Here is a 16,373-nt window from a genome sequence, read left to right as displayed (position 1 = left end):
TGTAACCATCAGACATTACAACACACTAGGCTAAAATACCTATTAACGGAACCTACGGTAGACGTCCACTGCTGGACAAAGGCCTCCTCCAGATCTCCATGAAGATCGGTCCTGCGCTGCCCTCATCCAACGTATTCTAGCGATCTTGACCAGATCGCCAGTTCATTTTGTGGGGGGCTTACCAACACTGCGTCTTTCGGTACATGGTCGCCATTCGAGGACTTTTCTGCCCCACTGGCCATCTGTCCGTCGTACTATGTGCCCTGCCCACAGCTATTTCCGTTTCGCAATCATTTGGGATATATCAGTGACTTTAGTTCTCCTACGGATCTCCTAATTTCTGATTCGATCTCGCAGGGAAATTCCGTGCATAGCCTTCTTCCAATGGAGAGGGCAATCCCTCTAAACGACCATGAGCTTTCGCATTAGGCCCATAGTTAGTGACCCCATCTGCGTACCGTAAGTCATCACTGGCATTATTATATAAGATTTGTATTTCTTATAGATGTTATTTATTATAATTAAATTTTATCAACATGGAAAGTAATTTTAAGGAAACGACTATGAGGTATTTTGTTTTGAGAGTTTCACATTTCACAATTATATACGAATACCCTCATGCTTCACGGCCGGCTGGTTCGTTGCCACCTTAGTGGCTCATAGAGAGAATAGAAAAGAATAGACTTTATTTACCAGGAGGTGTGAGTTTATTTAGGGAGTGGGACAGTTACACATTGAAACAACACTTGGTAAACATCATGAAGCTACATCAGTTCGTACAGGGGCTATAACAATGACAGAAGAAGAGAAGGGGAGAGAAAATAAGACAGATATTATAATCAACATGATCTGACTACAAAAAGGACAAAACCCGAAAATTTGTATGTATCATAATGGACCATTGTCCCTTAGGCAAGCAAGCTATTTACCATGGACAGACAGCCCTGTATGCAGAGGATGCATGAAGTCAGAGAAAACGCCACAGCACGTGGCACAATCTTCAGCATCGCTTCGATAAGCCTGTAGCAGTCTCAAAAGACTGCTAGCTTTCTGGGGCGATCTCGGAGTTGAAATAATGAAGATAAAATGAAACACAATGACGTAATCAATAGCCTAGGTATATTAACCCAGTTAAAGTTAAGCTAATCCATGGAAAACTGACCTGTCGTATTCTCGTCCCTGATCATCAAAAGCGTGTGTCAGCTCGTGTCCCATCACCACCCCCATGGCACCATAATTCACGCTCTTTGGGTTATTTTCATCGTAGAATGGGGCTTGCAAAATTCCAGCCGGAAATACTATCTGGTTCTTTGTTGGTGTGTAGTACGCGTTTACTGTTGAAGGGGTCATACCTGAAATGGTGTTCAATAATCTTTATAAAAAATTACTTTTTTATGATTTTCCCCACTTCTAACTGGCAGCGGCTCTACCTACAGCTCATCCAAGCAACCTAGCGCTTTGTACGCAAATCTTGGAATGTGTGTCTTGTAGGAATAAATTTAAATAAATATCATTTATATTTGAAGAGCGATCTCAAGTCAGTTTCCTAATATACAATTATAGATCAAGTCTGATAGCCTGATAGATAATTGATACTGCAAAATTGGACCCTGCAGGTGGAGCCTTGACTGAAGAGTATCTACGTGTTGGTTTTGGTGTAGCATTAATTTAAAAAAAAATCTTAAAACGTTATAAAAATAACATTTAGCAAATCACACGATTCTAGAGGACCGACATTGAATAGAGAGAGCCCTTATCCACTTTTTTGTGCTAGAAAACATTTGACATATTTGTTGAATTACCCCATACCAACCGTAAAAACGAAGCATATATTGTTTGCTGAGCCTTCTCAAAGCTAAGAAATACATGTTAATTACATCAGATTAAGCCTAACAATTTTATAAAGTTTCTTTTATAGTTTGATCACATTCTTTGTTATAGTTAGAGCTTAATGAATACAGAGTTTTATCGAATATTCGATATGCTTAAAACACGTTTTAACTCACACAGGTTTATATCTTCAACAAGGGTTATTATATTGCTCATTTTATTGCACTACTTACCCCATTTAGTTTTATTAACAGGCTCGTCTAGTTTGCTCAGGTCGTGCTTCAGACTGAACGTGTTAAATGCAATATTATTCTCAAAATACTCGTTTGGTCTTACAACCAGCTCCTCGTATTGTTTGTCAAGCTCTTCTTTATCTAATATATAGTCCGGGAAACCTGGAATCACGAATTCAAAATAGAGTTCCCGTGCAAACTTAATCATAAATATTGTAACACTTATAAAATATTCTCACTAAAAACACTCAAGGAAAAAATTTGAAGAAATCCTATTGGAAATAAATAATAATTTAAAAAACAAGTTCTTTACTTTCTGTTGTTCTGTGTCGCTCTATAATAATAGTACTGCCCGAAAAATAAATACTCTTTCTGCTTAACTTTCATTGTTTTTTTCATAATTATAATAATAATAATCAGCATCACAACACAACACCTTCACATCCATCATCCACCATAATACAGAAAAATAAATCGTAGTTTATTTAATAATAATAATATCTTAGTTATGCTTATTTTGTACACCGTAACAAAGCAACGATGTGACGTCATCGACGTCAAGTCCATAGACTATGTAACCGGGCAGTAATATAATATCGTACCTTAGCTTTATGTACCGTATGGGTACCTCAATAAGCAATACCTATCATATCGGTGATGGCGTCTGCCTTGCTCTCAGCGGCCTCCCTAGTCTCTGCGTCCATCCAATCCAACTGCTTCAGGTGTTGTTTGAAGGCCGCTCGTATATTGTCAATCATTATCTCGCCTTCAGTCTTCGCGGCGCCGTGAAATACCTCGCGGACGAACATTGCACCCACTGCGAACCCTGTTGATAAGAAATAGTGCATTACTCACCAAAGGGAGCTAGCGAGGGTGCAAATTGTTCACACAAGACGAGGGTTTCAACACACACGAGTAGTGGAATCGCATCTTTCCTCGAGTGCTAAAACACTCTTCCTACATAACTTTATCAAAAACAATCTACTGACTCAAAAATTATGACAGATAATTAAACCTACACATTTATACTTGCTTACTGAATCATTAGATTTTGATTGATTAATTGTTGACCCATACAGCCCAGTGGTTAGTGACCCTTCCTACTGAGCTAGAAGGTCCTGGATTCGAATCTCGGTAGGTGCAAACATTTATATGATGAAAATGGGTGTTTATTTCCGTGTCATGGATTTGTTTATATGTATTAAGGTATGTTTAAGTAAGTATATCTTATTAAATATCATATCGTTGTCTTGCAACCATAGTACAGGCTCTGCCGATTTTATTTTTATTTATTACTAGCTGACCCGACAGACGTTATTCTGTATATAATAAATAAAATAATGTTTTTAAATGAATTTGTCAATAATATATCATAACATCAAAAATTACTTTGTAAAATATGCACCCTGCTGTCGTAATGATATTGTTTCACAGCAGAACTGGCAAACCGTGTGTCAATAAATTCTTTCATAGAAATTATGTATGGAATAGGGCTTCCAATCCCGCGGCCTGTATTGATTCTCGGCATTTGCGGGACTACGAATTTTCAATCCCGCTGGATCTCGGTATTTGCGGGATCCCGCCTATTGATAATATGCACATTTTAAAACAATGAATTTATCAACTCCACAGTTATTTACGTATCTACATATAACTATAAAAATGAGATCAATCAAATTATACAGTTTTTTTTTCACAAAAAAAACAATAACAAATTCTGAATATTCTGAAAAAGCAAAAAAAAAATACACAACGCAAAATTACAAAATCAACCAAATAAAAACACATTTTAAACTGATAAATTATTACTTAATTATTAAATTTTTCAGCTTTTAATATTAACTGAAAATGTATGCGAAAGAAAATACAACATTTCCAAACTGTCGTCTGACAAACTACTGCGTATTTTACTCTATTGCCTGGCCAGAAAATGCCCTTTCTGCTTCCACACTTGTGGGCGGTATTCCTTTTAAGGGCTTGTACGTGAATGAATCTTTCATTCACGTACACACCCTTAATTTTTTATTCTATTCTAAAAGGATGTATCTATAAACATCACGAAAATACGAAACAGTTAATAACTTGAGTCATTAAGAATAATAATTCACGCAGATTATCCTATTTTGCATCGCATGCACGCTTTTTTTCAGTCCCACAAATAATTCAAGGCCTAAATTTGCCAAATCGGTCCAGCCGTTCCCGAGTTTTAGCGAGACTAACGAACAGCAATTCATTTTTATATATATAGATTAGCAGCATTTTCCTATTTATTCACCTTTTAAACCTTCTCTGGACTTCCACAAATAATTCAAGGCCTAAATTTGCCAAATCGGTCCAGCCGTTCTCGAGTTTTAGCGAGACTAACGAACAGCAATTCATTTTTATATATATAGATTATTCTGATTATTTTAAACAGATTTTTTAATGACTTGTCCAGAATTGTTACTCGAAACGCCAAACATATTGATTTTACGATGGAAAAAAGACCAATAGTTTAAAATTACTTTTGAAGGAGTTCAGATGTCATCCATAGAAATCTAATTAATGTGCTGGCTGACTTATAAGCTGCTGGTAGCTTGAGTAGTGATTTAGTATTGAACAATATTAAAAATTCTTTTTTTTACTTACTAACTTAAATTACTATACGTACAATATTTATTATATACTTAATACTAATTATTTACATCTTTTTATCGTTAATTGTAATAATAATAACATTGAAAAACAGTTATACAGTGATATTAAAAGGGGTGAATCTCTGATCCCGAAACTAGTTGAAACTGTATCTTAGGGGTCAGTGATTATTTGACAAATGACAATGACAAACGAAACAATTAATAATCAATAAAAATTAAATGTGTGTGTGTGTGTGTGTGTGTTCATTTCTTAGAGAATCGGTTACAGTAGACTTTCCGTTTCTGAATATGATAATTGTTTAAGATAAGCGCTGGTTTTCTTTTTTACCTCAAAATTGCTTAGTGTGTAGATAAAAGTCTTCTCATGAATCTTATTGTAAAGATTAGAGGAGAGATCATCTTATTGACGAAGGCCGTTTTACATTTTATTATGGGGCATATTTGAGTGCGGCGTCGTCCAAGAACAATCACGTTGAGGGGTAGGGTAGCATATTTTCTTGATATACTCCGAAGAATACATAGTTGCCAGACCGTTAAAACTTGGCATTCTGAGCTAAATAGGTTGGTAGAGTATCGGATAGGTTTATAAAGCATTATCTTCAGAATAGCTTTTTGAGCTCTTTCCAGACTTTACATAATAGTTACGCGGGCTCCACCCCGAACAGGGATACAATAGGTCAAAAGTGATTGGCATAAGGCCAGGTATACAGTTTTCACCTTATTGGGGTCAGTAATGGCGGACAAATATGGTGTGATTCAGTGCGAACTATGGGAGGGATCCTGTTCCCCTTTCACCCCTTGACGCTCGTCCTGAGAGGCCAGAGATAATGTAACCGGCTAGCAATTTGCAATTTCCATGACATGATAAGTAGCAATAAGATTATCCTGATAATAATTAAGGAAAATTTAACCGAGTAAATAAATATAGTTCACTTTTAAAAGCTATACCTATAGCGTTATTTGTGTCCGTGACGCAATACCGCCACGATTCTTCTGCGCCTTCCGTCCCGAACAGAGCCTTCCGTAGTATCTTCGAGGCATCGCGGAAGGGCTTCGATAAGTACGTAGAGAGCGAACGTGAAACTTGCCACATCATGTAGCTGTTAACAGTTCTGTAAATTAAAATATGACGCGGTAGAATTATTAATACAGCAATATATTTTAAAGTACCTAACAGCAGGCCTGTCTCATGGTGTAGATAGACATCGTAAGTACGCACGGCGGCCACATTAAGGGGGCTGTCCAGTAGGGACTCTCGAGCTTCATTCGTCACCTACTTCACCGATCCGACAGATCTTTTAAAAATGGAGAAAATAAAAAGCATAGCATAATAAACGATTTTTCTGCACAAGCTTGCGAGTTGTGCAGAAAAATCGCCGGAACAAACAAGTGATCCTTTGCGCGATACGTAAGGACTAATTTCTTGGTATTACTGGTGTATACACATAAGATAGAAAAGGTTTGACTTATGTATTGCAAATTATATTTACATTAATTAGTTGATTTACCATCCGCTTTAGAAATTTAATTAGACATAACTCCCTTGTTTGTAATTGAATCAATGAAAATTATCTAACTTACCTTTGGTCTTCTTCAGTCTTTGTATATCTTTTGAGAACTTTTGTCAAGTTTTTAAAATATTCTGGTGCATACACAACTATTCTCTCATCGTCAGGAATCTGAAATACACAAACACTATTTTGACAAGCGTTGTTGCGGAGTTGAGATTTTTGTTTTTTTGTGATATCGTTTGTTATATTATTATATTATATATTAATTTGGCCATTTTTAAACTTAAATTGACGTAAATAAATACTATTAATCAATATATATGTGAGGTGTTAATTTTCTAACCTTCTAAATAATTTAATTTCAAGCCAGTCCTTTTTTATTATGGACAGGACAATATCTGTCGGGTCAGCTAGAATAATTGTTGATATACTTACCGTTCTGTTAACTAGTTTAAATGCATCATTAAAGAACATGCTCCAATTTAAGAAGGGTGCTTCTCTCTGCCATTGTTTTATCGTGTACGGATTATATAACCCTTCTTCATCCCTTCGGTCCTCAGAAGGTATCGTTATATTGGCAAGTTCCGTCTCAAATTGGATAACCTTGTTCATTTGGGCTCTCGCCTCCGTTTTGTTAGCTCCTAATAGTATACATATCCGGGACATGTAGTCAAGGTATGCGTCTAGAACTTTCTTATGGGCTGTTTTGTTTAAATAGTTGTCCCGAGTTGGTAGATTTAGACCGCCTTGGTCCAGCTAAAAAGATGTTTCATTAAATTATTTAGTTAGCTAGCACACATGAACATTTTAAATTTAGTCTCTCCGCAATGAGGAGAGTGTTTGTCTATTACGATAGAATTATAAGTTAATGGGTGCAACACCATCGTATACCTTGGCATAGTTTAAGTAAAAAAGTTAAATATCAGGATACTATCGAATATTTATTAGAAACTATGACAGGGCGCTATTAGGCTATTTAACGTTACAAATAGCTTTGACCTGCGTAGATTGGACGGTTACGGATAACAGTTAAAGTTATGACGTCATCTAAAAATTGTCAAATGGTGCAACACATTTCTTGTTTTACCGGTACTTTAACATGTTTGTTATTGCTAAAGTTAGTTGGTGCAACCCAGCCTTAAAGTTATATAATATTTTGACGTTAAGTTTCTATAAACTTAACGAAAATGAATAACATTAATCATCGACAAATCGATCGAATCAAAACATCATGATATTTTGAATGAGTTACGATCTAAAGGTCAGAATATATCCATGTCAATATTCATGTGTCTGGGCGAATATCCGCCCGTATATGTGATAAAATCTTGTTAATGTCAATCGTCGTATCATTCAGGTACTTGAAAGATGATAGTGACATTATGGCACATATTATTTTTATGAATTGTTTTTCAATATACATATAGTAAGTATATTCCTTCACAATTTACACACTTTTGCATTCCTAGAACCATTACATAGAGCAGTTGTTGCTGTCTTTGCTGACTTCTTGATCGGGGTTATACAACGCATTCACCGCCTCTTCAGGAGTAAGTCATATACCTCTTACCTCCAGTGGGAGGCTCCTTGCACAGAATGCCGACTAGATTATGGGTACCACAACGGCGCCTATTTCTGCCGTGAAACAGTAATGTATAAGCATTACTGTGTTTCGGTCTAAAGGGTGCCCTAGCTAGTGAAATTACTGGGCAAATGAGACTTAACATCTTATGTTTCAAGGTGACGAGCGCAGTTGTAGTACTGCTCAAAATTTTTGCGTTTTTCAAGAATCCTGAGCGGCACTGCATTGTAATGGGCAGGGCATATTAATGCCATCAGCTGAACGTCCTGTTCGTACCTTATTTACATTAAAAAAAAACTTATTTTTAATTTTTGCAAAAAAAAATCACAAGGTATGTATCAATTCTGATGTGAGGATGTTTTTCACAAAATATTTTCCAAAACTCCGGGCAGGCGCGTTTATATGTACCTACCAATACACAGAAACTGACCTTTGGTTATCAAGTGTTACTGCAGTGTAGTGTGTAATGCCCCCATGTGCCGAAAAACATGCGACTATTTGTTAGATATTTTTTTACTTTTATAACATAGACAAATCTTTAAAAGGAAACATACTTTCTTTAAGATACAAAGTAATATACACATCCCTAGTCACCAGTAACAATATTTCATACAGCTTAAGACTGTTCTCCATTATAAATAAATTCATTTTACGACATACCTACTCTACACGCAGTAACTACATCGAGAGCAAGGCGTCCGAACCTTCAGATATACATGCAAAATCTTGTGCACTTGGCTTATAATACCTTTTATGATTTTGGGCACATGTTTTTGTCAGTTTCAGTCAGTTTTCGTGTGGTATCAATATTAGTTTCGGCAACAGCAGACCAGCCTTCAGAAAATCGTCACAAACATGATCAGACGGCCTACCATCAACTTATAATTAACGATGCGATTCCGATGCAGTTCAGTTTCGGTACCTAAACTGAATCGCTAAAATTCGTACCATGAAGTGCCTTTTACTCTATGGCGTTTGGATCGCTTATGAAGAATGAACGAAATAAATTTGTCGGTGGTCCGCGGTGTGAGAAACAGATGGCGCTCGAGAGTCTTTGCATAAGTGTATCTCTCTTACTCGAACCATATGCGTTGCGTTTAGAAACCTAAAATGATATGATTTCAGCGGTTTTTTTTGCATAGAAAATACTAAAAATACTTTTTAAAATTGCGCTTTATAGCGTCAAATTATAAACCATTAAGCCTTTTTTGTACTTATTAAATAATAGTATCATAAATAAATATAGTTCTTTGAATTACAAATTAAATGTTTGCTTAGGTGTTTTCGTAAAAATAACGAGTTATGAACGGAGGTGCCGTTGATGTTCGATTTGACAGGAGCATAGAGTACATTTTTTTTAATTCGTTCTTGCGAACAGGCTATAGCCCGGGCCCTTACTGCCTCGTCTTTAGTATTTTCATTTTCGGTATTAATTTTCAGTATTTTGTTTTACAAAAAAGTCCAATAAAGTATTCTCATCTCATCTTTCATCAATAAAATTTTCCTTTTCTGTATGTTTTCACTATTTTTTAAAAGTTATTAACAACACGATTCACTTTTCCCTAAGGAAGTAGCAACTTTTAACGAATCGCTCACTTTCACACATAAGCTATCCAGTTTAGGTTGAAATATTACCTCATGGTACGAATGAATGAATGAACTGAATCAGTTTGAGATTCAATTGACATAATTTTTGACATTCAATTGACATCATTACGATTTAATCAGTTGATTTGACGTCAACCTAAATTGGAAAGCTCTAATCACGTCGTGGTACGAAATAGCAAAGCAGTTCCTTTTAGGTTGTCAATTGAATCGCAATAAGAGTTCATGGTAGGCCCGCAGGTACGTGTCTGAATTCACTGAACCATGAATAAATAGCTAAATGGAGCTTAATCACCAAATGCCAATTGAGTCTCGTATAAGAAAAGAGACTCTCTCAGAAACTTTCTTTTTGACTTGGGCCATATCGATAATCATAAAAAATCATAGCGCGATAAATTTTTCGAGTTAAATTCATTGCACTTCCGCCATAAAATCTTCAAAATTATACCACTCAATGTAAACAAAAATGATACATAACATTAATAAGTCATCTGCTCTGGGAGTATTCCATTTACAAATATTAAATTATTTAAACAATCGATTTACAAATGGCCACTTCAGAAACTTCCAGTATGGCCCACGTTTTGCCTGCAAGTGCAATAGAATAGAAATAGTGGAGCAAGTACCCGCAGTATTTCCAACAATGGCAACGCAGTGAAAAATGAGACCACTCTACGAAATAGCTTAAATACAAAGTGTTCATCATATCACTTATTTGGATAGATATAGGATAGGATGTCATATACATATTATGAAAAATAAATCAAAGAAATCTATTCAAGAACAATGATAAGATAAAATAAAAAATATAAAAAAACATTCGTTTAATAAAACAGATAAGACTCACCACGATAACATGTTTTGTTGAATTACGATCGTCTTCAGAAACCGCCCAGTTGAACAAACCCCCGAGATTATACCTGAAAATAACGAGAAATTTTAAAATACTCAATATTAAACAAGAAGCTCGCAATGCAATAACCAACATATAAGTAATCCGCCCTTTTTCCTCAGAAGTATATGTTCAAAAAATACAGGCGGTATATTTCTCTTTTTCTTAACACCGGTAAATATATTCATACAACATCTATACATAGAGGTGGCACGATAAAAGTTTACTGGGAACAAACTGCTTAAGAGGAACAGTACGTAGCTACGTTATAATATTGTACAAGTATTGCTCTCACTCTGCATGATATAACCTAAGATACTTAAGTCTTTTCACAGGTAGCTAAGCAGACAGAAATAGGTTATCATTACGATTTTTTGAGTTAAGAACACTGATATAAAATAAACAAGTACACTCACAATCACGCTCAAAAATTGTCTGGAGCATAACTCTGCCTACGCGTCCATTATGCAGAGTTTTCGTTCAGTTATGTATTGACCGCGCTTTGAAGACAACACTACGCAATGACAAAGTGTTCAGTGAAAAGCTGTCCAAATAACAGCATATCCAATCTTAAAAAGGATAGAGTGTCGTATTTCAGGTAAGTGCTCTTTTAAATTCACCAAATTGTGTAACTAACTTAACGTTTTTAATCATTTTCCTGAACAATTAAATTTCAATTGCTACAAAAAATTGGTAAAACAAAATACATCGCCGGCGAAATGTCGAACATTTGCGCTATAATGTATGAGCTTCTTATGTGCAAAGTATACAATACTTTGAACATTACTGCGTCGAAATAAGGTGTTTATTCGAATGAATGTTTTAATGTACCTATACGTATAAAAACAACGCAGCTGGGACATTTTTGGCGACCTTTTAATAGGCGATTGGGAGTCTAATTCTTTATAGTACCTACATCAATGATAAGGAATCATTAATTTTTACTTATTCTGTGTATCCTGCAGCAACTTCTGCAAGTCAAATTTCTGCTGCTTCACCAGCGTGTTGGGTAGAATGTGCCATCCTCCCAGCCTCTTTATAACCCCGATCAGAGGCTTTTCTGCTAACTTCTCTATTGTCTCGTTCGCATCGATGCAGGCATCGTAATAAATCCTTGCTTTGACTTCCGCCCCAGAAGAGTTGGCGACCTTTACTTTTTCTGTAAATAAAAGAAGAAAGTTTGGTAAATCCTGCGATGCGATAAGTGTAATTTTTTTAAAGTAGTTTAAATACCCTCAAGTTTTTACTAAACTATACAACCTTATACCTTAATTTTTTAATTTCTGATAGTTTTACGTCAAGCGATTACGAAACATGATTACCAATAAGTTTGTTAAAAAAATATGTGAAACTATTATTTTTAGAATTTAATTTCAAAAATATATAATTTATTTTTTTTACGAATTCAACAACCTCTTGCGATTGAAGTTAATTGTCAAAAGACACAATAGGGGACTGTATTACCCGGCGGCGGTCTCCAGGCATAATTTGATGCTCGGCTGTCTTCAAGCTCTTTTTTTTATGGAATAGGAGGATAAACGAGCATACGGGTCACTTGGTGTTAAGTGATCACCGCCGCCCACATTCTCTTGCAACACCAGAGGAATCACAAGAGCGTTGCCGGCCTTTAAGGAAGGTGTACGCGTTTTTTTTGAAGGTACCCATGTCGTATCGTCCCGGAAACACCGCACAAGGAAGCTCTATTTGAAAATTATCATATAAAATAATTATCATAAAAATTAAAAATTATGTTTAACTAAATAAAAATTATATTGATAAGGAGATTAATATAAAATTTTGTGTCACGTTGTTTGTCTCGAACAAACTCCTTTAGGAAGTTTACTTCAGAATCGATTTTAATCAAATTTTGCACACTGTGCTGTTTGATCCAACTTGAGAAATAGAGTAGTTTTAACTCGTCACCCTTAATGTTTTTTAATTTCATTTCTACATGAATAATTCCGTGGGAATAATTTTCGAAGCACAATTTGACAACTGTCAACAGTAGAATTTACTGTGACATTATTAAAAGAACATGGAAAGATGATACAATGATGATGATTAATGAGTTATAATTCTACAAAGTTCGTAATCAACAAAAATAATTTTAATTTTATGTTTTGTATATAATATGCATTTGTTTACGTGAAACGAAACACACCGGACACTAGCTAATTGATATAATACTTAGATTATTTATTGTTTGAGTTAAAACAATTCTATTTTTGGAAGTTAACGTGTTCGCCCTGTTATGCGGACTCTATAATATATCCACACCAAAAGCCACCTAAAGCAATAATTTATCATATAAAAAGAGCAATTATTGGATTAAAAAAATAATAAGCTGGAAAATTATTTATCATTACAGTATAATTGTTATATTTTAGCTATATTTACAATACTATGATTACATTAAATTAAAACTATCTTTACGAGGAAGCGTACTAAGAATAATGGTATTTCCACGTTGGATAGCTAGGCTGAGCCATTGATCGAAACAGTTGCCAGCGCTTAACAAAACGTTTTAACTTTAACAGTGACTAAAAATCAGATATGTATAGATACATATTTAAGCACTTCGCGCTTAAGGCCTGCAATAACTTATTCATAATAATTAAAGTAATACTTCTTATGATGTATGAGGAAAAAATAATGAGAGTGGGGGTACATTGTTACGACACATTGTATTTGACACAATATTGTATATTATAATTAAAAAAGTTATATCTAGGTATTCATGAATTTTTTTCGGTATTTCTACATACAAAACACATTTTCAATTATTACATACTGTAGTGATTGATAAGATATAACTGTGAATATATTTAAATTTTTTATTGAGAGCCTCTGTCCGTAATATTTCTTTGTTGTGTCATTTTGTGATAAATAGATGTTTTAAAACTTTCTGAAAGCAATTCTATGATAATTTTACATTTTCGTATGTCTGGTAAAACAATCATCTCATATAGAGATGATATGTCCGCTTATCGTAATCATAAGAAATAAATTCCAACATCTTAAGTATTTAAAAATAGGTGTGTAATAAGAACATGTACTCTGTATAAATTAAAGTCCTTAGTACGTATGACTATCTGAGCCGGCCTTATGGTAATTAATTATAAGATATTCAAATTAAATTTATAACCAAAATTTATGAACGATGAGGGACTCGAACCCGCGCCATTCCACCACTCTCGCCACGTCTGAGCGCTCTTATCAACTGAGCAAACCGTTCGAGATGGATCGTAAATCTTGCTATGTCTTGTTCAACTCTTAGGTCATGGTGACAATTGAACATTGGAATAACATATTGTATAATAAGATATAGATTTTGAATCCTTTATTTTATATACGTACTCATTAGTTTTCATCATTCCATGTGTATTTATATGGGCTTATGTTTCAATATTTTCGTGGTTTTTCCCGATCCAGTTTATTAATTTATTAAAAAGCTTACCAAGCTTACTATACAATTAATAATATAAATATTTAATACTTACATAATATTTAAATTCTAACTTACACTCGTAAGTATGCACAGCTTTGCCTTTTTTTAACTATTGTAAGTTTAGCAGATATAAATCAAAGGGTTCGAAAACATATTTCTTAAAATTGCCAAATGTATTAAAATTTATATATATTTAAAACAATTAGCTAACTTATTTTGAAACAATTATTGAATTTACTTTTAAATATTTTTGAAACAAGTTGGGTGGGTGAATTTGAGCCATAATTGAGCAGATATGAGCATATATATATATATATATATATATATATATATATATATATATATATATATATATATATATGTGTGTGAGCCTGATATTTAATCTTTTGTCATTTACATATTATGTACCTACCTATAATAAGCATGACTAAGATAATGATATAGATCCTAATCAAAAACAAATTAAACCACAAAATGCCTAGCAAGAAAAAGATTTGTTTAACGTATTTGTCGATATCCGTGTCTTTGGGAAATATCATAACGTCAAAGCCCCTAAGGTCACGAAACCAAATAGTGACGTCTTTGGTGACGATAACACCTTGCTTGTACAATAGGTATGTGGTTTGTTTTTATCGATATAAATGAATACTAATATGTATAACAAAATAATATATTTTAGTTTTGCATTTTTTTGTTTAAAATTACTAAAACGATAATATTTTTTTTTCCACCAACAAACAGATACTTTTTGATGCAATTTTGGGAACAACAACTTTCTGACGTTTTTTTTTATTGTACGGGTGGGCTGCGTATTTCTGTTCACTGTCTTATTATTAGTCGTCATCTATATCTATCTGTCTCCCGTCATAATAGATCATCAATAGGTAAGCTGCTATTATATATACTACAATTAACGAAAATTTCAAATATGTCGAGTGAAGCGATAGCCGATTTCTTCTATAGGATAGCGCATATTCTTTCTATTATCTTGAACCGTACACATCCAAAATATTACGGAGTAACATTTAGAAATACTTACATTTAGCCTGCATTTTAAGATTTTTGGTTTGTCATTCAATGTAACTTTCAAACTTCATGTCTATATAACTTAAGTCAACTCCACAAATATTAACATCGTTAATCTTCGCCAAAAGAATCTAATTTTCACGGAAAATTTGTACCGCAAATAAGTCGTGTGTTAAAAAAGTTATCATACACGTCATAATGAGATTAAGAAAATTGACGAAAAAACATGATCGCTTACTTAACGTGTAGTTGTCGATACAAATATTGTTGCCAACATTTTATCAATGAATTATACTAATAGAGCACTATATAGAGACACTTGCTGCTAGACAACCGATGAAAACAGGCCAGGTTTATTACTTTAGTGTGCGTGACAAGCTACGTCTTACACTCTCGATTTGTCATCATGATGTCACTTTGTGTTAATTTGCGTGTATTGCTCAAAATATGAAGATGAAAAGACACAGTCAGAAATGAAAACAATAGAGTCACTCTTTTAACCGACTTCAAAAAAGGAGGAGGTTCTGAATTCATCGGTATGTTTGTAACCTCAGAACTTTGGACTGGGTGAACCGATTTTGATAAGTCATAGCAAATTGATCCAGATCTGTCAATGGCAACCATGAGAAAACCATAAAAGTCTTAAATTTGCTACGCGAAACAAATTTACGAATTACTCAATATCGCGATTTCAATGTTTCTTTTTTATAGGAAAGAATAAACTTCAAAGGGTTGGTGATAATTTGGTTAGGTTCTGCTTATGAGATCCATAACAAAGTAACGGAAGTCTTCAATTCTTAAGAGTAAAGTCTTCCCAATCTTTTTTATGCTATCGGATATTTGAGGCACCGTACCGTAACGTCGTTATGGTCAAGTAATTGTCGTAGTTGAATATGATGATCATTGGAACGCCGTAACGACTTACAGTAAGAGTGCAATCTGTGGCAGAATTTCTGTCTGTAATAACATTGCCAAGCGCTTACGTTCATTGCTACATTGCAAAATTTTGTAGATCTACACAAAATTAGACAGATTATTAGTTAATGTAGTTCGGATTCACTAAAAATCTGAAAAAAAAAAACAACCGATTTCAAAAACACTATTCCAAAACAATACATTAATATGCACTAAAAAGTATAAAAATAATTACGTATGTTTATAAAACCTAATTAATAAATCTAATTCTAGTAACGATTATTGTTATTTTTGGAGTCGGTTGTTTTTTGTTAATTTCTTTTTAAAGGCCTGGTGGACAATTTTTAGCAATTTTGTACTATGTGTAAAGTGAACGGCTTTATATACGTGAACAATTACATACTAGTGATAATAATTGATACTTATTTACATCGGAAATATTTAAAAGCGAATAAGAATTTAGGCGCCAGTTGGTAGCAAGAGAGAGATGTAAAGAAATTCACTAACCAAATAAGCATATTTATATTTCACCACTCTAGGATTTAAGTTTTTAGGATTTAACCACATTTAAAATTTGACAAAAGTTGTCCTACAAATATATATTGATGTCCGCTTACACTACGTCATATACCCAGGAAAAGATATATAAGTCTTGAAGACAAATTTTATTTAATTCAAGGAACTTAACATTTAAA

General features: G+C 34.1%; 1 protein-coding gene across 2 annotated transcripts in view; it reads right to left on the bottom strand.

Moving 5' to 3' along the window:
- Positions 1-16,373, bottom strand: part of LOC126970081 (endothelin-converting enzyme homolog) — a 75,830-nt gene that overhangs the window by 8,475 nt on the left and 50,982 nt on the right. For both annotated transcript variants that reach the window (XM_050815793.1, XM_050815792.1), the window contains 8 exons: positions 11,235-11,448; positions 10,245-10,317; positions 6,646-6,966; positions 6,281-6,378; positions 5,648-5,811; positions 2,707-2,889; positions 2,064-2,225; positions 1,163-1,352 (listed from right to left, as the gene is read on the bottom strand). In XM_050815793.1, coding sequence (XP_050671750.1) covers positions 1,163-1,352; positions 2,064-2,225; positions 2,707-2,889; positions 5,648-5,811; positions 6,281-6,378; positions 6,646-6,966; positions 10,245-10,317; positions 11,235-11,448 — 1,405 coding nt within the window. The remainder of the gene's footprint in view (positions 1-1,162; positions 1,353-2,063; positions 2,226-2,706; positions 2,890-5,647; positions 5,812-6,280; positions 6,379-6,645; positions 6,967-10,244; positions 10,318-11,234; positions 11,449-16,373) is intronic.

The sequence above is a fragment of the Leptidea sinapis genome, chromosome 20, assembly GCF_905404315.1.
Source record: "Leptidea sinapis chromosome 20, ilLepSina1.1, whole genome shotgun sequence".
Classification (NCBI taxonomy): Eukaryota; Metazoa; Arthropoda; class Insecta; order Lepidoptera; family Pieridae; genus Leptidea; species Leptidea sinapis.
Note: the sequence above shows the minus strand (reverse complement) of the source record. Positions and strands in the feature narration are given on the sequence as shown.